This window comes from Ornithorhynchus anatinus, chromosome 1 (genome assembly GCF_004115215.2).
Source record: "Ornithorhynchus anatinus isolate Pmale09 chromosome 1, mOrnAna1.pri.v4, whole genome shotgun sequence".
In the NCBI taxonomy this organism is placed as follows: Eukaryota; Metazoa; Chordata; class Mammalia; order Monotremata; family Ornithorhynchidae; genus Ornithorhynchus; species Ornithorhynchus anatinus.
This window is the reverse complement of record NC_041728.1, coordinates 82,525,167-82,548,340: the sequence shown is the minus strand read 5'-3', so window position 1 is coordinate 82,548,340 and position 23,174 is coordinate 82,525,167. Positions and strand designations below refer to the sequence as shown.

General features: G+C 40.9%; 1 protein-coding gene and 1 long non-coding RNA gene across 9 annotated transcripts in view; one reads left to right on the top strand and one right to left on the bottom strand.

Annotated features, from left to right (window-relative positions):
- Positions 1-23,174, top strand: part of LOC114814267 — a 49,116-nt gene that overhangs the window by 2,925 nt on the left and 23,017 nt on the right. Inside the window, exons 2-3 of the long non-coding RNA XR_003762035.2 lie at positions 7,667-7,869; positions 11,035-11,229. This is a non-coding gene — a long non-coding RNA (uncharacterized LOC114814267). The remainder of the gene's footprint in view (positions 1-7,666; positions 7,870-11,034; positions 11,230-23,174) is intronic.
- The window catches only part of FAM135A (family with sequence similarity 135 member A), a 97,572-nt gene continuing 76,108 nt past the window's right edge, over positions 1,711-23,174 (bottom strand). For 6 of the 8 annotated variants that reach the window (XM_029072107.1, XM_029072113.1, XM_029072120.2 and 3 more), the window contains 6 exons: positions 19,920-20,011; positions 17,648-17,745; positions 15,991-16,142; positions 13,502-13,612; positions 4,790-4,903; positions 1,711-3,185 (listed from right to left, as the gene is read on the bottom strand). In XM_029072107.1, the coding sequence (XP_028927940.1) occupies positions 2,980-3,185; positions 4,790-4,903; positions 13,502-13,612; positions 15,991-16,142; positions 17,648-17,745; positions 19,920-20,011 (773 nt within the window). In that variant the 3' untranslated portion in view covers positions 1,711-2,979. Of the gene's footprint in view, positions 3,186-4,789; positions 4,904-13,501; positions 13,613-15,990; positions 16,143-17,647; positions 17,746-18,062; positions 18,238-18,389; positions 18,446-19,919; positions 20,012-23,174 lie in introns of those variants that run through there. The other 2 variants (XR_003762024.2, XM_039912308.1) reach the window with 2 other exon arrangements.

Below are 23,174 nucleotides of genomic sequence, written 5' to 3'. Positions count from 1 at the left end.
CAGCCTTAAAGGGACAGGATGCTCCAGGCTGTGGGTACAGCATGAGCACGGGATTGGAGGTGGTCAAATGTGAGTGTGTGGCGGGGGCAGGTTGGAGTTAGAAGGGTGTTTGGGAGGGGTAATGAGTCTGAGATGGGGAGTAAGATGAGGAAAGCTGGTGCACGGTCTTGAAGTCAATGTTTCTTGAAGTCGTGTGGTAATTAGCCCTTGCTATGCCCTTGCTTCCGGGGCAGTTTACACACATCCCAAACTTCCCCTCCCCACGTCTTGTCTCATCCCAACACTCCCTCTTCACCACTCCCTCCCCTGGCGAATGCTTTTTTTCTTTTATACCTTCTAAACGCACTTTCATTCTAGTCCCCATAGATTATTTCCTTATCTCTCATCTTCCCTGCCCTGAATGCCTCGATTAATTCAATAGTATTTCTTGAGTGCTTACTATGTGCAGGGCACTGTACTAAGCACTTGGAATGGACAATTCGGCAACAGATAGAGACAATCCCTGTCTCAATCAATCAACCGTATCCATTGAGAGCTTACTGTATGCAGATCACCAAACTAAGCACTCGGGAGAATACAACAGGTTTGGCAGACATGCTCCTTGCCCCAAGGTCTCACAGTCTAGAAGAGGAGAAAGACATTAAAATAAATTATGGATATATACCAACGTGCTAGGGGACTGAGGGTGGGGGTGAATGAATGGTACGAATCCAAGGGCAAGGCTGCTCCAGAAGGGCGAGGGAGGAGAGTCAGCCAGCCAGTCAACTGTATTTATGAAGCGCTTACTGTGTGAAGAGCGCTGTACTAAGCAGAGTACAATAAGCAATAATCAGACACGTTCCCTGCCCACCACAAGCATCCAGTCTAGAACTGGGGAGGAAAGGAGGACTTAGTCGGGGAAGTTCTCTTGAAGATGTGATTTTAATAAACGGTGTTCTTCCGTAGGATATGAAGATGGAGGGGGTTCCAGACCAGAGGCAAGGTGTGGGTGAGGGGCCGGCAGCGAGATGGATGACATCTAGGTACAGGGAGTAGGTTGGCATTAGGGGAGCGAAACGTGCCGTCTGGGTTGTAGAAGGAAATCAGCGAGATAAGAAGGGGGCAACGTTCTTGAGAGCTTTAAAGCCAATGGTAAGGAGTTTGATGCAGAGGTGGATGGGCAACCACTGGAGGCTCTTGAGCAGTGGGGAAAAAAGGACCAAATCTCTTTTTAGAAACCGTTTGTATTCAGCCCAGGGCCTCTTCCAGAGCAGTGCCTGAAACCCAGCTAAACCCTTGCAATGACTACCCAGGTTGAAGTGTCCACTCCACAGGTCTCAGGCCCATCACCATTCATCATTCATTCAATAGTATTTATTGAGCACTTACCGTGTGCAGAGCACTCAATTAAGCACTTGGGAAAGTACAATACGACAATAAACGGTGATATTCCCTGCTAGATCTCCCACCTGATGAAGCGTGGCACGACGCCATAGGCCAGTGCCTCTGGATTCATGGTGACTAGACTATAAAACTCCTTGAGGGCAGGGATTATATCTACCAACCCTACTGTATTGTATTCCCCAGCATTTAGTGCGGGGCACTGCACATGGTAAGTGCTCAGCAAGTACCGCTGATTGACTTGCCAAACCCTGGCATCTTTTCCCAGGTGTTTCAAATGCCTACCTACACCAGCCACTAATAGGTATGAGATTTAAAAGCTCTACCTGGTCCAGTTAGAATCATTTTTTTCCATTTTATTAACACCAGATGCAATAACACAATGCTAAAAATAGACATGCAATAATTATACAACAAATGCATATTTTTCAAAATAATTTTGTCCATCACAATTAGTGAATGCACACAGAATCTCCTATCCACCATTAGTGCATTATTGTTCGAACAAGTAAAAGGCGATGAGAGGAACATATTAAACTTTATGCTATTCAGCACCAGTAAAAAGTCAGGAGACTTTTAACAATTCCATATATCAAAAACATTTGAATCTGTATCACCAAACATGTAAAGTTAATCATTTTGTTCCATTTCAAGATGCGTTCTTATTTACAGTATTTTGTAGTTCAATAAAATATTTTAACAATATTTAAAAATTATCTAAATTCATAAAAGTATTGCAGAAATTTATAACATTATTGTATGCACATACAAGGAAGTCCGTGAAAATGGTTAAAGAAATGTATTCAGAGAGTATGAGCAACACAGTCTTTTTTTTCCCCCAAAGTTCCAACTATTTGAAGGCAGCCGTCTTTCAGACATTCAAAAAGCCTTATATGCTGCTAACTTCTGAAAATGAAAAGCTCCAGTAATGAAAGTGACTATGGTAAAGAAATAAGAGATCATCAGTAGAAAATATATTTCCACAGGCGTGACGTATTTAATAATAATGATGACAGCACTTTTGTAGAAAACCGTTAGGACATAGAGATTTGTGAACCTATGTCGTTTGTTCATAGAATAATGGTCTATCCCAGACCTACAGAATCTTGTTCTCAAAATGTATGATATTTTAGCAGCCATAAATACATTTCCAGTTAAAAGAGTCTCTAATGCTAAGAAATTCAACATAACTGACTGCTGAAAACCTTAGTTAGAATTTTTAAATCCCACATTATTTTGGCATTAAAAGCTTCTAATAAAATGTAGCCACAGACTTGGGCTTCTGATGATGGAAAGCCAAAAATAAAACCGTTAATGTACACACTATGCTTAAATTTCCACTCTGAAACAATCAGGTACCAAAAATATAAGAAAAAGCAATAGAAAAGTAAGAATAAAATTAAAAAAATATTGCACAGCCACATTACCTAGAAAATAAAAGTCGATGTTAAAAAAGCTCTAGTCATGGATGATATAAATTATCTTCCATATAAAAAGTATAAATTTTTTTCAATTCGACGGCAGCTACACTTTAATATCACACATTTTTGATTCATCAGTGAATGAGGTAATTGCCAAGGCTCTCATAATGCTCCTCTCCTATTGGAAGTATTTTAGGGCAGCAACCAGAAAGAACTTTTCTAAAAATATTTCAGAATCAAGAACTGCAATATGAGCAGCTCTTCCAATGAGCGAATCAGCTGTATTAGGCAAGGCATTGATGACGTTGTAACGAACCAAATTACAGTCCTTGTTTTGCAAAACTGGTAGAAGCAGGTTCTGGATCATTTCGGCATAAATTGGTCCTAGAGGCAAGACAGCAAAACGATGTGTTATATTCAATATTATACTTGAATGAGCATGAATAATCAGAATAGGCAGTATCGTGACCTTTCAGGTTAGCATCTTTACAAAAATTAAATGGTAATAATAATTATGGTATTTGTTAAGCGCTTACTATGTGCTAGGTACTGAACTAAGCGCTGAGATAGATACAAGCAAATCGGGCTGGACACAGTCCTGCTTCATGTAGGGCTCAGTCTCAATCCCCATTTTACAGATAATAATAACGGATGACGTACCTGAGGAACAGAAGTGAAGTGACTTGCCCAAGGTTCCAGAGCAGATGCTGACTTCATTTAAAATGGAAAACTTGTCTATTAAGGATTTGCTTTTTGTTCAGTGTTGCTTTTTAGAAAAACCTCTAGGTTTCCGTATTTACCCTTTTACTGAAATTTCAATGAAATTCATCAACAGTACCTACCCTGCACTAACACCCCACCCCTGCCAGTAACTTAATTAAAGCATGGAAGCAGATCAGTTAGTTGCCATGACTTTAAAAAAAAAAAAAAAGGCAGACAACTGAGCATTTGAGGAGAAGCACGTTGGTCCGGTGTTTCCAATCGTTGCTAGTTTTGTCTCAGCAAGCAGAAACCCTCACAGACTTTCTTTCGACTTTCAGGAAGCTGAGGCCATTTCAGGTGCAAGGGCATTTGAAGCTGGCTCGGGGAAGGGAGTGAAGAGGGATTTTTCCTCTAGCTGGCACTCCTTACTACCTTGCCTTCTTGCACCAGGGTGGAGGGCAAGCTGTACCCCACCTCCCCTCTCCCATTCTCCTCACTTCACCTCCTCCCTCACATGGGGAAGTCAAGGAAAACAGTCGCTTGTCTAGTGCAAAAAGTAAGTGGGCAAGAATGTGAAAAAGATGGCTCTAAGTGGAGTCCACATACACATATTTTTCATACTTCTTCAACTCTTCTCTTCCCTCGCTCCAGAACTCTGGAGGTGCGGAGGAATGGAGCAATGAGGGTGGCTGGCAAGAGGAGATGAGGGGCTGGAGCTGTTGTAATTGTGATTGGAGGAATGCGAACACTCACACACTCTCTCACACACACGCCCCCTCTCCCTCCACCCCTCTCTCTCATAGTACCAGTCCACCCTGATGATTCAGAGCTGGCGTTTTGGTCGAGACTTTGGCAGGGAGAATTTTTAGTCAGTTGTGCAGTAATCAGGCAGGAGTAGGATAAAGAAAAGAAAAAAGAGAAGCTGCGTGACCTAGGGAATAGAGCACAGGCCTGGGAATCAGAAAGATCTGGGTTCTAATCCCAGCTCTGTCTGCGGTATGATCTTGGGCAAGTTATTTTACTTCCCTGTACCTCAGTTACCTTATCTGGGGATTAAGATTCTGAGCCCTATGTAGAATGGGAACTGTGACCAACCTCACTTAGTTTGTATCTACTCCAGCGCTTAGTACAGTGCCTGCCTCATGGTAGGCATTTAGCAAATACCATAAAGGGAGGGGGGGTGTAGAAAAAAACATGAAAAGAGAACACATTTGCACTCAGAGGTCTTGTAGCAACGTCCAAGGCAAAGTGACCGTTTTCTTCATGAGCTAAAACTCTGTAATTACCTGATTGCTTGTCCTTTAAAGCTGTTTTACACATCTCAATGCGTGCAGAGTGATAGGGAACATAACGATCCTGCAGGGACCCTACTAATACTACATTTTTAAAGTACTGAAGACCTGTGGAAAAGGGATAAAAATGGTCATTGATGAGTGATTGTAATTACACACGCAATTCCAAAACAAATTTTAAGGACAGATCAATATATCTCACAAATACCTCTACTACAAATACCATTTGCTTACCCACTTTGGCAAAACAAACTAGAGATGAAATTGCATTCAGATGGAACAAAGGTTCAAGTTACTTTGCTTTCCAATGGCTACTTAAAGTACCACTGTGACAAAACACTAATGCAAAATCTGAGGGAAGGCCCATCTGACCTCCAAAGGTCCTCCTTCCACTATGGTACCCTGCTTTCAACTGCCATATTCTACCCCAGTCCACAGATGGTTCTCTGATTCCAAGTTTACCAAATCCACCCATGAATTTTACCCTTCCCTGATTCATTCATCGGATTCCCGTCCAAGACAGCAAGCAGGAATTTAACCATGGTTTAAGGATTGTTAGGGAATTTAGAAATGATGCCCCAAATGTTCTTCTAATCTGTGTAACATGGACAGGTAGAACATAACAGACATCTGTGGGAGTACAGCGCTACTCGGGTTTATGGTAAAGAGTTGTCAAATTAGTATTCAACCATACCCCATGATATGGTGGTGATATATTCCTCAAAAACAAGGATGAATCATGAAACAGTTGTGTCACGTTTTATCACACTACCTGCAATTTGTTAGGTTCAGAACATGATGCAAGGCCCTACAGATAAGTAAAAATTATACTTAACTCCCTCCTCTTGTTTACTCCCATCTTCTGTTCCTCGGGGCTTTCCTGCCCACTTCCACCCCCTCCTCCCACTCCCTGTATTCTCACCCCTAAATGCCAGCACTTTGTTCATAGCCTCAGCTTGAACAGTGACTAATATGGAAATAAAAGGGCTTAAGGGGGGAAGGGAAGAAGAGATGGGTCCATTCATTCATTTAAATTGTATTTATTGAGAGCTTACTGTGTACAAAGCACTGTGCTAACCCTTTGGGAGAATACAGTAAAACAATGGACACACACATTTCCTGACCCTGAGCTGGGTTCTTTTAGGATGGTCCCTGGAAGCCCCTTTTCACCCAGCCGTGGGTGGGTCATACTGAGACAATGGGATCGGGATAGCTATCACTAACAGAGTTTTAGGTGGTCCTGTTCACCTCTATTAAGGCATTTCAGAGACTGATTTTATAGAAGACTGAAATTTGATTTTAGTTATTGCTGAAGTATACAAGAGATGCTTAACAATTTCATGTTTGATTTTCAATAACCTAACTTCAGCCCAAATCAACTTTCCATTTTAGCCCCAGATCTAGGGAATCAGGGAATACCTTTTATAGACACCCCACAGCAAGACCTCCCTCCTCGGTTTCTGACCCCACCAGGGCCTTCTGGCCATGGCCGGGGCTGCGGCTGCTGTAGAATCAACCCAGATTCACTGCGGTGGTGGCAAATCCTGGTCTGGACCCTTGCTGTGCTCGTGCTAAGTATCCTCGAGCTTCTGGATTGGGCAGGGGCGAAGAAGGCCTTCTCTTGGAGTCATTTTCATTCAATCATTTATTGAGCGTTTACTTGGTGCAGAGCACCGGGGTGTGCCCAGATCCTGGTGCCCTGCAAGGTCCGGAAGTGTGACTATGGCATCCTCTTCACCTTATTCTCCCCTTAACTCCCTCTCTCTGGTCCCTTTCTGCCTTCAGTGGCTAGGGTGAACCAGACACGAGCATCGGCCCCCAAAATCTGTGGTGGTTGGTGCGCCAACTCCATGGAGATGATTGATCCCTGGGGCACCTAGGACACAGAGCATTTCCACTAGACTGTAAGCTCCCTGTGGGCGGGGATCATGTCTACCATCTCTATTGTACTGTACTCCCCTAAGCGCTTAGTAAAGTGCTCTGCCCACAGAAAAGACTCAGTGAATGCCACCAACTGATTGCGATATTCAATACTGATCGACATTGAAAATTATTGAAATTATTTTTAGTGGATCGTTTTTTTCAGATGAGAAGGAAATCAGGCTCTACCTTGTTTAAAGATTGGATATATTTTAAAGCCACTATCTGTAGTACTGGGTAATAAACTAAATCTAAACATTTCCTTGGACTGTGTAATACTACTCTCTTACCCAAAGAATATGGGATTTGTTCTTTATTATCCTGGTCTTCCTGAATTCTCTTACTGAAATTTCTTTTGTCCTGAGTTTCTTCATAAATTTGAAAAGAGATGTGTTTGAAGAATTTTTGTGGTCCCACACTAATGATGGCTTAAATTATTACACAATCAAGATACATTCTAGATAAAACTGGATGGTTTGCATTTTGTTCAACTGCTAAACACCATTTTGAAAACAGTCCCTATTCTTGTTCCCTAAAATAATTTTAGCTCATCAATTCTCCACATTCTTGCAAAAGCTAAACACTCACACAAGATAGGGTTATTTACAAATGAAAAGTGACACCTTTAATTGAACGAGCCAGTAGCTCAGCTTGCATAAGAGCCTATTGAAAAAGATTATTGCCACAGGGTAGCGCAGCAAGAGACTTTTTAAACCATTATATTTTATTTGTCAGACCTCTGCAGCTGCAAATGATTCTTGTTTGTTTTAAGAATTCTTAAAATAGTGCTCTCTTGCTGGTTAAATTCCATGGCTAAATCCAGATTCTTTCACACTGAGCATAAAGCATAGGTTTCTCCTTCTTCCTGTAATGAACTTGAAATCCCAATGATGGTTATTTTTTTCCCCTAGGTCATAATCAGTGTTTCTCTTTTTTCTGTTTTAACTGAAGCCCATTTGGACAGCTTTTTCCAAAAATTGGGTTGATAGAAACTGCACTGCTTAATGATGATCCAGGCTAAATGTATTTAACTGAATACCCTACAATGATACGATGGACATTATACAACAAGTTATGCAGCCTGTTGGTGGTGGTATTTACTGCTCATCTGTCCTCCCTTGAATAGAACACAAGGAGAATGCAAAGACTCTAAGGTATAATTTGCCATCTTTACAATTTTCTCAATATTAATTATGGCCTTGATCTTATATATTTAAAAAATTCAATTAAATTCTCACTCATTGACCTCTCTCTAATATGTAACCCAAAAATGATGGCCAAGAGTATTTTTTGAAGATATGTTTCTGTAGAAAATGCTGCTGCACCCAGATCTGCACTTGGGATCATATTCTTCCATGCTCTTAGAAAGGTGTTCTGCACTTAGCAAGTGCTCAATACCATTGACTGAATTACAATGATTAGGAATGTGTCTACTCCATTGTACTCTCCCAAGTGCTCAGTACAGCACTCCACACACAGTAAGCGCTCAACAAATCCTACTGACTGGTTCACATCAAATGACAACGTTAAGGGGGTTGTGGTATGTCAACCGGACAAACATTTTGGAGGCCTTCCCCTGCTTTATTATCTCTCAGCGAATCCATCTACTCAAAAGATCGCACCTACCGCTTCTTTTGCATCCCTCTTCCCAACCACTTTTCTATCATGTACTTACTCTATTTAAAGTAAGCAAAGCAGTCACTTTTTCCAGCTATTTTTTCCAATTTAATTTCTCTTTTCTGGTTTCTATTCTAATTTCACAGTTTCTTTAGTCACAGGAATCAAAACCAAGCTTGGGAGTCTAATCAGATAAAAATCAATATGCTACCTGTTCTGCAGTGTGTGCTCACCATCATGCTTGCCTTGTTGAAAACTGTATAAAAATACATATAGAAACATATACGCATGCACACACCCACACAGAGTTGTCCTTTGTTCTCAGAAAAGTCATTGTTGTGAATGGTTGAAAAGATAAATGTAGGACCCACGGTCGAGATTGACCACACTGTGCCAACACAGACTGGCCTTTATTGTACTGTTATCTTCAATGTGTGCAGTGCCTAATACTGTTTTACAGTTTATATTCATTTCAAAATCCTTAAAAGCTTCTGTTAGAAAAGAGCCATTTCTTGATTATATCCTATCCTCTCCCATCTTGATTTTGGCATCAACCACCCTTGGGGACCTCTCTGCCTCCTTTCTCTCCCCATTCCAGTCCATACTTCACTCTGCTGCCCGGATCATTTTTCTACAAAAACAATCAAGCACTCTCCAAGAACATCCAATGGTTGTCTCCACACCTCTGCATCAACATAAAATTCTTACTTTTGGCTTTTAAATAATAATAATGATAATAATAATTATGGAATCTGTTAAGCGTGTACTCTTTGCCAGGCTCTGTACTAAGTACTGGGGTGGATACAAGCAAACTGGGTTGGTCACAGTCTCCGTCCCACATGGGGCTCATGGTCTCATTCCCCATTTTACAGATGAGGTAACTGAGGCCCAGAGTAGTAAAGTGACTTGCCCAAGGTCACACAGCAGATAGGCGGCAAAGTCAGGTCTGGAGTCCACAACCTTGTGACTCCCAGGCCTGTGCTCTATCCACTACACCGTGCTGCTGCAGTACTCAAGAACTCAATCACTTTGCCCCCTTCAATCTTACCAAGCTGATTTCCTACTGCAACTCAGCCTGCACACTTTGCTCCTCTAATGCCAAACTACTCTCTTTACTTAGCTAGATCTCCTTTTCCTCACCACTGACCCCTTGCCCACATCTTCCCTCTGGCCTGGCAATCCCTCGCCCTTCATATCTGACAGACCACCGTTCATTCATTCATACAACTGTATTTACTGAGCGCTTACAGTGTGCCCAGCACTGTACTAAGCGCTTAGTATGCTCTCTCTATACCTTCAAAAGCCAAATTAATAATAATAATATAATAATTATGGTATTTGCTATGTGCTTACTATGTGCCAGGCACTGTTTTAAGCGCTGGGGTAGATACAAGGTAATCAGGTTGTCCCATGTGGGGCTCAAAATCTTAATCCCCATTTTACAGATAACAGGCACAGAAAAGTGAAGTGGCTTGCACAAGGTCACACAGCAGATAAGTGGCGGAGCCAGGATCAGAGTCCACATCCTCTGACTCCTAAGTCTGTGCTGCTGCCGCTAGGCCAAGCTGCTCCTCCAAGAAGCAGCGTGGCTCAGTGGAAAGAGCCCGGGCTTGGGAGTCAGAGGTCATGGGTTCGAATCCCAGCTCTGCCATTTACCAGATGTGTGACTTTGGGCAAGTCACTTCACTTCTCTGTGCCTCAGTTACCTCATCTGGAAAATGGGGATTAAAAACAGTGAGCCCCATGCGGGACAACCTGATCACCTTGTATCCCCCCAGCGCTTAGAACTAGTGCTTTCCACATAGTAAGCGCTTAATACCACATTATTAAGAGACCTTCCTTGAGTAAGCTTTCATTTCCCTTACACCCTTCTCCCATTTGTATTGCCTCTGCACTTGAATTTGTACCCTTTAAGCACTTGATATGCATCCCACGCTCAGCTCCACAGCAATTATGTATATATCTGTAATTCATTTATATTAATGTCTGTCATTCATTAGATCATACTTATTAAACACTTAGTGGGTGCAGGGCATTCTACTAAGCATTTGGGAAAGTAGACTACGACAATAAACGGTGACAATCTCTGCCGACACTGAGCCGTCTCTCCTTTAGACTGTAAGCTCCATGTGGACAGAGACTGTATTTGTTTATTGTTATACTGTACTCTCCCAAGCGTTTAATACAGCGTCCCAGAGTGAATGCTCATTAAATACGACTCACTGACTGTGTACTTCTAGAGTGGACCTGCATACAGGAATTCTTGGTGACTGTCTCTAGAACTACATATAGATAACCCTCGAAAGTCTGCTGAGTTGGAAGACTTTCCCAAATGAATGTAAAATAATTTTAACGCCTGCATCCAAGTCTATTGTTGCTTCCTCTAACATGGGCAGCACGGAATACATTGAATAGGTTTGGAGCTACGAGGCATCCCTATTTTATCCTACTGGTGATAGGATTGGGATGGAGAAGACACCCCTGGTTTGGACAAGGCTTTGTCATTATGAATTGATCTCATCATGGACTTTTCAAGGCAGACAAACTACGTAATTTCAAGTACCTGAATTATTATTGGTGTCCAATGCTTTCATAAGGTCTGTGAAAACTGCACTCTCGTTTAGATTTTGCTGCCAATGGAGACCAACGAGATAGATGCTTGATAATTGCCACTAACTGACCTTTCACCTTTACTCTTGAAGATGGCGATTACGGCGAGATCTGTGAAATCTTTGGCCATCTCTTGTGTTCCACGTTGAAGAATGTTTGAAAGTATTTAAGCAGAGTGTTTCCTCCAGGCTCACAAGTCTTTAGCAATTATACCAGCAGTTCCAAGTGCTTTTCCATTTTCCATGGCTCTGATTGCCGACTTCCTCAAAAGTTGGGCCATGTGACAGGTAATTATGCACTGCGATTTATTTTAATGTCTGTCTCCCCCTCTAGCCTATACGCTCCATGCGGGCAGGGACTCTGTCACCTACTCTGCTCTACTGCACTGTCCCAAGCACTTACTACAGTGCCCTGCACACAGTGAGTGATCGACATATACCATTGTTTGAGTGATCGTGCTTCGGAATGGTTTCTATATTTTGAAGGGTCTCATCTTCAACAGTTGTGTTGAGAACAATAAACATATCCATATGCCACCTCTACGGGATTGCCCCCGTGTGTGAAAGGACTGGAGCCATGCTTTCCACTTCAGAGATGCCAAATTCACAAGGCAGAAAAACTTCTCTCAATATTGGACAGCAGTTCTTGGTTTTGTGGCAAAGTGCCACAGCCCTTGATCTCTTCCATTTTTTGCCATCCCATCACCTACCATGCCTGTTTCTTACTTTGAAAGGCACGTCATGAAGTAGGCTTTTGTAGTCTTGCCTTTGTTTGAGTAATGAAGTGCTGCAAGATGTTTCGGGTGCAGCATTTGCTTTGTTCTAAATAGATTTTGATCTCCAAATCATCTGCATTGAACACATTTTGCCTGGCCATTCCTGATTTCTCAATGACTGCCGGGTAGACTGTATCAAGGAGAACTACTGTTCATTGGTTCCTCTGGAGATTGTAGTTGCATTTTTCTGTTGAAGAGCTGCAGAGTTCCTATGTTTTCCAGGAGCTTAACGTTCAGCTGTCTTGGAGGTTTGGGGACCATTTTTGGATAAAACGGTTGTGTAGTAAGATTATAAACCTAGAGCATATCATATGACTAGACTGTAAGCTCGCTGTGGGCACGGAATGTGTCTATTATAGTATTGTTCTCTTTCAAGCACTCGGTACAGTGCTCTGCACATAGTAAGGGCTCAATAAATACGACTGAATGACGGTTCATCCAGCACTCAGCTCCATACGTAGCTGCTGTAATCACCTTACCCTTTAAGTCTCTCTGCTGCAATCCAACATAGACAATAATATGTCTATGTTTTGATCATGGATGTACCCGGGGTGTTTTTCCTTAGGTCAGCAGGCTTTTGTTTGAATGGTGTTGGCAATAATGAGGTATTGGTCACATTTACTCAGCAAAAGCAGGCCACTGTGATCTAATTTACCACACCCATATGACTATAACTTTTCACCATGTGTTGGCATCACTACCAACAAAATAAGGCATAAAAATCACCTATTATAATGGATTTTTCTGGTCCTGGTATTTCTGTTATGAGTTTGTCTAAATCTGTGCAGCCTTTTTTTTTTTCCCACCCGCAATACAGTGTCTCATTGTTGGGCCCAAGCACTTACGATTGTGGCAGAGAGCTTTGGTTTCAGGGGCAGGTTTACATGGTTGCTTAAATCTTGGGGCAGGTTTACAAAGTTCTATAATGGTTACCTTCTCACTGCAAATCCAAGCCCAGACAGGAATGGTTCTAAAGAGGGAAGACCTTTCCAATACATGGCGTGTCCATCGCCCATATCTGTGAACTAACTTTTGTCGGGCAGCCTAGTGTCATATAGTGCTGTGACTATCTGTATCTGACCGTGCATCATTAGAGCTCTTTCTCTTATGTTTTCATCATGACATTGTGACCTGATGCCCACGGTGCAGTGGTGTTTAGCACACCCAATTACCCCATAAAACAGGAACTGCTGCCTACGGAATCTTTGTTAAGGAAAGTCCACATCAAGCACAGAATAAGCGATCAATAAAACCACTGATTAAGTACTTACTCATGTCCAATGCTTGTCCATGATGACCCTTATATTATCATCTGCCTTTCCCAATTTGCAGTTTTTTCTGAATTCATATCCTTGTATCCAGGGTCCAGCCACCCCACCCGCTTTTGTGCCAGAGAATTTAATAAAGATATTCTTGACTTCATCAGCCAGGTCACTGATGAAACTATTAAATATACCTGACTTGAAACAAACTTCCAAGGTAATATTAAATCACTTATAACTCTTCGCATAGTCTTTGAGCTGGATACTTCCTTAAAGATAGTGTAAAATTATGTACATTAAAAAACCCATTACATCTTCACTTCCTTTCATTCTACATCACTTATCCCTTTGTTGAAAAAGAAATTATACTGATGTGTTAAGATTAATTTCCAAAACCATGTTAATTTTTTCCAGGGTCATATCTTTCAAGGGCTTGTAAATAATCACTTCTCAAGCAAAATATTTTCTCCCCTTATGAAATATTATCAACAATTACTACTGCAGTATAAATAATACACTTGCCTGCTTTTTTACTGAGTTTATACAAGAAGGTCTGACGGGGGTCTGAATGATCTCGACACGTCAGTTGCAATAAAGAACCTGATTTTTTCCACTTCTGCATAAACCAGAGACCTGAAGAGTGAAGAAGAGATAGATGAGTATAAATCTGAATTGAACAGTAATTAATAAAAGCTACCTCTATATATCAATTTTAATACATAGTAAAGTTATTCAAAATTCCATGTTAAAATGGCATAAGAAGGTCTTCACATTCTGTAACAGACAACTCTCAATTTTCTGCTGGAAAAATAAAGATATCTTGAATTAAGTCAGTGAAAAAAGTATGGCTGACTTTCAGCTAGACAGACAAGTAATGGGGTGGAAAGCTTCCAAGTACAAAGCTCTGTACACATTAGGGGCTGAAGTCAACATTGTTAGTGATGATTATGATGAAGAAAAAAATAATTTTTTAAGCTTAATTTGCCCCAAATCACATAAGAGGGAGCACAAAGTCAACCAGAATAGACAATCTGAGTATTCAGCTATCAAATATGTCAGTGTTATTCATTCAATCGTATTTATTGAGTGCTCACTGTGTGCAGAGTATTATACTGAGCACCTGGTTCAGAGCACTGCGCTACGTAAACTATAATTCTCGACATGATGGCCAAGCAGAGGTAATAAAAATAAATTGTAAAATTCTCCCCATCACTCCTTCCCTCAACCCGTTGCCCAAGCACCTACCCTCCATCCTTTTCCATCTGGTCAATTTCATCCTCACAGGTTCTAGTTTCTTTTTTTAAAAATTATTATTAAAAAGGTGGCAGTAGCTGCTACTAGAGAAGAGAAGCAGCATGGCTCAGTGGAAAGAGCCCGGGCTTGGTAGTCTGAGGTCATGGGTTCTAATCCTGACCCTGCCGCTTGTTAGCTGTGTGACTTTGGGCAAGTCGCTTCACTTCTCTGTGCCTCAGGGACCTCATCTGGAAAATGGGGACTGTGAGCCCCACGTGGGACAACCTGATCACCTGATCATCCCACAGCGCTTTGAACAGTGTTTTGAATATAGTGAGCGCTTAACAAATACCATCATTACTAGCATAGCCAGGACTATATCCCCTCTACTTGACCGCCCTCTATTCCCTGCCCCTAGCCAAAGCTGTGGGAGCAGAGACAAGGATATAAAGTGGTAAGAGCAGCAGCTTGGGATGGAAGGAAGAATAGCAGAAACTCTGTAGAGAGCATGGGCCAGGGAGCCAGAAGGACCTGGGTTCTAATCCCACTTCCACCACCTGGTCGGCTGCGTGACCTTGGGTGAAGCACTTAATTTCTCTGTGCCTCAGTTACCTCCTCTGCAAAATGAAGATTAAGACCGTGAGTCCCATGTGGGACACGGATTGTGTCAAACCTGATTAGCTCGTATCCATCCCAGCACTCAGGGCTGGCACATAGTGAGCACTTAACCAATACCATAAAGAACAAACAAACAAAAATGCGATCTACTCACAGCATTTAGTTCAAAAACACTGGCAAGTGTTGGGAGGCTGGGGAGCGATGGGGAGATGGAGCTGAGTTTGGAATGTGGGAAAATTGTGAGTGGGAATGTGGGTAGGAAAATTGAAAAGAGATTATCTGAGGAAGGGTAATTAATTTACTAGCACATAATGTTGGGGGTGGAATCGTATACTGGGATTAATCAGCAATTAATCAGTAGGGCACATTCCAATGTTACATATATTGTAGGGTGGTTGCTACCTGGGGTAGGCCTGTATAACGCCTTCTTAAAAGCTAGTCCAGTAAATTCTGAGGCTGGCGCTTAAAACTTTACCCCTAACATTAATTTCATATTCAAATGTAAACCGATTGACCTCATATAAATTTTAATATGATCAAATATATCATTTTGATTTTATAAAAATGCTTTCTGATAGAATTAAAGCAGTGACGAAAAATAGGTATTGTTGAGATTTGGCTGAATACATACTTATGTCAGCCTATTTCACAGATAGAATTTCATTAAAATATTAGGTAAGAATTTTAAGAATTCTGAAAAATAAGGTCACAACAAAGGAATATAACTATGTCATACCAGAAGTTGTCAACCTTTTTTTTTTTTGGTTTTCAACCTTTACCCTTTTAGCTGAAAGTCTCCCTAATTTTCATCTAAATGTACCCTGTTCATACCTAACCTCTACTTCCTTTCCCATAACCCTCTCTCACTTTGCAGAAGAGGAAACTGAGACACAGAGAAGTTGTAACTTGCCCAAAGTGACACAACAGGCAAGTGGAGGAGGTGGGATTAGAACCCAGGTCCATGCTCTTCCTTCTAGGCCCACTCCAGGTCCACGCTGCTTCCCTAGACATCTGAAGTCATTAAGGTGAAGAAGTAACTTGTTCTTCTCAGCCACGAAGAAATACAATTTGTTAAAATACAAATACCAGAAAGGACCCAGGGATCATTTAATTATCCTCCATTCTATATTTTAAGGCTCGGAATGATTCGAAGTCTTTACCTGTATTAACGAGTGCACTGCTATTGTAGAGGGTACCAAGGTGTGGTCCAGAAAGAGACAAAAAGGTGTGAAGTTTGCTGAGGTAATATTTAAACCTGGGCCTTGTAAGCACTGAACGGATTATCAAATTGCCCAGCGAATGTCCAATAAAGCTATAAAAAAAATACAATATGCTTCCATAAAATAGATGACTTTAAATGCCTACTCATTCTACGCTAAGCCTTCCTGTACAAAACAATACATTAATAACATGATGCTTCGATTAGTTTTGCCTTTTAAGAGTCCCCAAACTACTAATGAGAGAATATATTTCTTTTCCCAACAATCAGGTGAGTAATTTTACACAATGTGACATGTAAAACTGATGATGAATGGAACTTGATTTTTTAATTCAGGGCTTGTAACTGATATTGATCGCTCTGAAAATATCCTAAATGAAAGTCGGACTTAAAAAACATATAATTTTGCTACCTGCTGGTACTGAGACATACTTGAAAAAGTTTTTAAAAATTATATGATCCAACAGCAACTCACTATATTGATCCTAAATGGATAGAAAAGAATGATTTCTAGGAGGTGTAATACTAATTACTGAGACCCTTCTGGATGCAATGCGCTAACTGCTTGAAAAGTAAATGGTTTACTTCCCCCTTATTAATTTTATTAATTTTAACTCCAAACATTTTAAGTTTTTATGACTATAAAAACTGCTAAAATTCAATCTGCCCATTAAATACAAATACCAGAAAGGACCCAGGGATCATTTAATTATCCTCCATCCTCCATCTACATAAAAGATAAGAATATGGAGACTATAACAAACCCTATATTCACAGAAACCTTCCTACAACTAGTTTGCTTCAATGCCCTCTCTAATTATACCCTGTACAACTTCTGTAATAATTACTCAGGAGGGCCTTGAGATAACTCAAGGGACCCATTGTTGGGTAGGAATTATCTCTATCTGTTGCCAAATTGTACTTTCCAAGCACTTAGTACAGTGCTCTGCACACAGTGGGTGCTCAATAAATACTCCTGAATGAATGAATTCCAGAATTTAAAAATCTACATAGCTCTTGACCAGGAGATAGAAGTTAGACCAAGTGGCCACACTGTGGCCCTTGAGTATGTGTCACCCTTTTGAAGTCAATCATGCAATCTGTGGACAACTCTTAGACAATATACTTTTAATCAATCAATGGTATTAACTAAGTGCTTACAGTGTGCAGAGCACTATACTAAACGCCTGGGAAGGTACAACAGAGTTGATAGACACTTTTCCTGTCCACAACGAGCTTAGAGTCTAAAGGGGAAGGCAGACATTAATATAAATATTTTATAATATGTAATTTATGGCTCTCAGTCCTCCAGCTGGTGGAGATGAAATTATTCCACCCACTACCACAAATGATCCTCCATCAACCACACTTCAAGAAAACTCTGTCCTCATTCATCATGACACAACTGGTGAGGTGGATACGTAGCAATGTACAGCAGCAGTCGCTTTTATTTTGCGAATCTTCAAATTTTAAAGATGCTCTTTTGTGGCCATCAAAGTAGTCTGGCCACTCCTGCTATAAAACAGGCTAGTAATCTGGGCAGTGTCTAATTATACATCACATATTCAAATACAAAAACCATTTTGTGTAGTGTTTACCTGATTTTTGAAATTGTTAGGCTGTAAATCTGAATATATTGTATGATCTCATCAAGAAGACGATCAGTCATGGAATCAAAATCAGCAAAGGTATCATTCTGTCGAAAAGTAAAACATACACATTGGGCAAATAGGATGATATGAAAATTTCACACTGTTCCCTCCCCAACAGGTTTGATCACTTTTAAAACTAAGATTAAATGATGCAGGCTAACTTTCTCTCTCCCTCTTCTCACTCTCCTCTTTTGGGTGGGGTTTGTGGGTGTGTTTCCACCTTTCTCGTCTCTATGGTGTGACCTCTGGGACTCCCAGGCAGCAGGCCTTTGCTTATCTAATCACTTCTCCTCTATTTACCCCTCTCAGACAAAATGACAGGTCTCCACCTCTAGGCCTGACATCTTCTCAGTTACTCACTCACTCAGCCTCCTTTTCTTTGCCTAGTTTTTTCCAGAAGCGAGTGTCATATGGTTTTAGCACCGGGGTCTTCAGGGTTAGTTGTCACTGTTGAGCACCTAGCAGTTTCATTCAGATTCTCCTACCCTTCGTCAGGGTCTGTAAAAGTTTCCTTCCTCCATATGTGGTAGATTTTTCTGAAAGAGAATGTCTCCTGCTGTAGCCTAAGTGTACAACTTTGTTTTAGGGGAGCCACTGTGCTGCTCTTTCTCATCCTTCAGACCAGATGGGCTTCCCAGACATCCCCACTGCAGGGATGGGGGAGTAGGAGGGCAGTAAACAGGCTTACTTTTTTTTTTCTCCATACTTCATGTTTTCAAGTCTTCTTGTTCCTTGAAGGTCTCCCTGCCTCAATCAAACAATGGTATTTACTGAGCTCTCCTCTAGACTTTAAGTTCCTTGTGAGGAGGGAATATGTCTACCAATTCTCTTATATTGTACTCTCCAAAGCACTTAGTTTAACACCCTGCACAAGGTAAGCACTCAATAAATGCGATTAATTGCCTGAGCACTTAGTGTGTGCAGAGCAGTGTACTAAGCAGTTGGAAGAGTACAATACAAACATAGTAGACATATACCTTGCCTACAAGAGACAGACATTAATATAAATAAATTTCAGATATGTGCATAAATGCTGTGGGCCTGAAGATGGGGTGAAGATCAAGTGCTAAAAGGGTACATATCCAGAAACATAGATGACACAGAAAGGAGAGGCAGTAGGGAAAAAGGGAAAAATTCTGCTTCAGGTTGGTTGGAACTGGTAGGGCAAAAAAAGGAGACTTTTGCAGCTTCACTGCAAGATTTAAGAGTAACCTCTCTTCTTCTACCCTACCATGGAGTCCATCCAACTCGTTTTAGGAATGATGGAGATAGTCTGGCCACCTTAATAAAACAGGCATTTTAAATTTCATGGCACCATTTTTCAGACGGTATTTACAATTTTCTAATGAAAACTTTATAGACAGTTAAGGAATCCCTCCTAGACTGTGAGCCTGTTGTTGGGTAGGAATTATCTCTATCTGTTGCCAAATTGTATTTTCAAAGCACTTAGTACAGTGCTCTGCACACAGTAAGCGCTCAATAAATACGATTGAATGAATGAATCATACTTTTTCAAACATGACTAGCAATGAATTAATTAGTATAAATTAAAGCCAAGATGACCATTCTTATGGTTTTCTAAGTACTTCTTTTATTTCAAATTTTCCAAAGTTTGAAAAAGTATTTCACTGTCTTGACATTCTTTGGGACAAAGCCAACGTTAAATAGATAATATTTACATTTTACAACAGAGAAGCAGCTTGGCCTAGTGGAAAGAACACAAAACTGGGACTCAGAGGACCCAGGTTCTAATTCCAACTCTGCCACGTGCCTGCTGCGTAACCTTGGGCAAGTCACAATTCTCTGGGCCTCAGTTTTCTCATCTGTAAAATGGGGATTCAATACCTATTTTCCTTTCTACTTAGACTGGGAGCCCTATATGGGACAGGGTCTGTGTCAAATGTGATTAACATATCTACCTCAGTGCTTAGAATGGGGCTTGACGCATAGTAAGTGCTTAACAAATAACATCATCATTTAACATTTCTGGCAGTGTGTTTTTCTTTTAATTTTCACAAAATTTACTGGTTTTGCTAGAGATTCAAGATGTAAAGACTGCAAAGTAATGGAATATCTTCAGTAATGGAAGATATTTCACACTACACTATTATCTGGGCATAGATTAGAGTTGCAAACAAATATATATGACCCTCAATAAACATCACTGATGATGACGATGATGACTTAGCTCCTTATGAAACACTGTCATTGATCATACCTGATTTCTCTCAGACATAAGAAAATCTATTCGACCCCCAGGCAATCCAAGTTCAATGTAAGTCTTTACTAATCGAAGATCTGCACTGTTTCCTAAAAACAGAAAAATAATACTTAAGGAGAAATACAGAAAAAGTTTTCAAGTACACGACAAAACATTTGTCTATTTCATGAAGGGAATTTTATAGTCCATGAAACAGCAATAAGCTTATAGTTTTACAAAGCAGCGCGGCTTAGTGGCTTTGAGAAAAAGCATGGCTTAGTGGATACAGCACGGGCCTGGGAGTCAGTAGGACCTGGGTTCTAATGCCGGCTTTGCCATATGTTTGCTCTGTAACCCTGGACAAGTCATTTGACTCCTCTGGGCCACAGTTACCTCACCCATAAAATGGGGATATGAGTGTTAGTCCCATGTGGGAGAGGGGCTGTGTCCAACCTGATTAACTTGCATCTCCCCCAGGGCTTAGAAGAGTGTTTACTAAGTGCCTAACAAGTACCATAATAATAATAATGTTACAAAGAACCCTAACCTAAACAATATTTTAATTTCATTTTGGTAACTACATAAAAATAATAATAGTAATAGAGATGGCATTTGTTAAGCACTTACTATGTGCAAAGTCACATGGGGCTCACAGTCTTCATCCCCATTTTACAGAGGAGGTAACTGAGGCACAGAGAAGTGAAGTGACTTGCCCAAAGTCACACAGCTGACAAGTGGCAGACTGGGATTAGAACCCATGACTTCTGACTCCCAAGCCCATGCTCTTTCCACTAAGCCACAATGCTTCTCCATATATTTAGCTTTACAGTTTACATGGTTTACTATGGCTTTGTATTCCCAGTGGGCAAATAGTAGCTTCTAGGAGGCTCAGTGTAGCTCGATAATCCATCTACAAACCCAGAGTCCAGTAAAATCAAACTCATCCCCATTTGTGGCTATCACTTCTTCCGAGCCAGCCACGAAGGTGTCAGAGGTCATTAACCCCAACAATTACTGCTCTAGATTACCAGAATAATAACCATTACTATTAGCAGTAATGCTTCAGAGGTCATTAACCCTGAGTTTTATTGCTCTAGATCATTTAGTTATGATGAAACACACACCAAATCCATTGGCAGCATCATTTTATCAAATAGATGAATGAATGAAAAGAGAAGCCTGTTAGAAATTAAAACTTTGGTAAATTTGTGGGGCAGAGCAAAGTTACAGTAAAACTCTTCCCTTGGGAACTCCTCCTTAAAAGCTGTTGACAATGCTTTTAAAGTCACCAGGAAAATACTGGGCAGCAGTCAAAAGGCACAACCAAGTGGGCATCAGCAGGAAGAGGAAACAAGCAAAAGAAAAGGCATAATTATGCCTCTAGATTAATAATAGTGATAAGGATTATCATTATTATTATGGAAGCTAAGTGATGTGTGGTATTTTTTAAGTACTGCATACAGTAAGCACTCTCCTCAATAAATACCACTGGTGGACTGGCTGACTGAACAGGAAAGGGCAATGTCAAAGTTTGCAGTGGTACAAACCAAATTTCTTCAATGTTGTTAGGCATGGACAATTAATTACCACAGGAAGTTAAGGCAGTAGGAAGTTTTGGCTGCTCACAGATTTGGAAAAAGCCATGGATGAGTGCTCCATAGTAAGTTATTAAAGGGCAAGTTAGAAATATTTGGGTTCACCCCTAATATAGTAGTATAATGGATCTTAAAGAGGGCAACTCTGAAATGATTTCTCTAAGCATCTTTTCCCCAATGTTTGTCAGAATATATGACCTAATATTGATATTTGTTTTGTTTTATGTTCAAGACCAAGCCTACCTGGGAACATAATCAAGCAGACACACACACAAACTTAATTCAATCAGTTGTATTCACTGAGTTCTTCTGTGTGCAGAACACCAAACTAAGCGCTTGGGAGAGTACAATACAGAAATATAACAGAGTTGATAGACACATTCCCTGTCCACAGTAAACTTACAGTCTAGAGGGATAATAAAGGCATTTGTTCAATGCTTAATGTACAGCACTAAGCACTGCAGTAGATACAAGATACTCAGGTTCCAAATGGGGCTCTCAGTCAAAGTAGGAGGAAGCACAAGTATTGAATCCCCATTTGGCATATGAGTGAACTGAGGTGCAGAGAAAGTAAGTGACTTGCCCAGAGTCGCACAGAAGACAAGTGATGGAGCTGAGAATTGGAACTCGGGCCCTCTGACTTCCAGGCCTGTACTCTTTTCATTAGGCCACGCTACTTAATTCCACTCAGGGTGGCCATATCATACTTTAGCATCTCTATGTAATATTGATATCTAAATATGGCTAACAAAGGCCCTTCTGCAATCATATCTTCCTAAGAAGCCTTCTCCAATCAATTCATCTTCATCCTAAATTATAATCTCACAATAACCACTGCTTAAACAAACCTACACTATTTTGTACTGCTCCTGTTTCCCAGAGACCTCCAATCTTTTGAACCCCACCAGTTCTCTAAAGTCATCATGCTTTAATTGCTCTCAGTTCTTCAACTGCCTTCTCTGGACTCACAAATTAACACCCTCAACACTGCTGTCTCCACTGAACTCATCTCCCTTGCTCCCCTGTCTCCGCCAACCTCATACCACTCTTCCGCAACCCAGGATCAGCTCCAGAGTACAGGAGCTGAAGACAGTTGCTGGTGCAAATCTAGGCACCAGGCTGACCTCATCCATCACATATCCTCACCAACTTTAATTCTGCCCTTTCATTCACCCGGTAACGATACTTCTCCATCCTCAGTGATTCCAATACCCATTTCCCACACCGGCTTTTTCAGATGTTTAACTCCCTCCTCAAACTACTGTCCATCTCTCTCATTCAATCCTTACAATCTACTGGTCACCAAGTCCTGTTACTTCTACCTCCACAACATTTCTAAAATTCACTTTTTCCTCTCCATCCAACCTACTATCCTGATCCATATCCCAACTTGACTACTGCATCAGTCTCCCTGCTGACCTCCCTGCCTTCTGTCTCTCCTCACTACAGTCTGTATTTCATTCTGCCACCCGGATCTTTTTTCTTAAAAAATTATTCAGTCCATAGCTCCCCTCTCTTCAAGAACCTCCAATGGCTGCCCACTCACTTGTGCATCACACAGAAGCTCCTTACCTTCAGCTTTGAAACACTCAATCTGCTTTCCATGTCCTACCATACTTCATTGATTTCCTACTACAACCCAGTCCACACACTTCATTCCTCTAATGTCAACTACTAC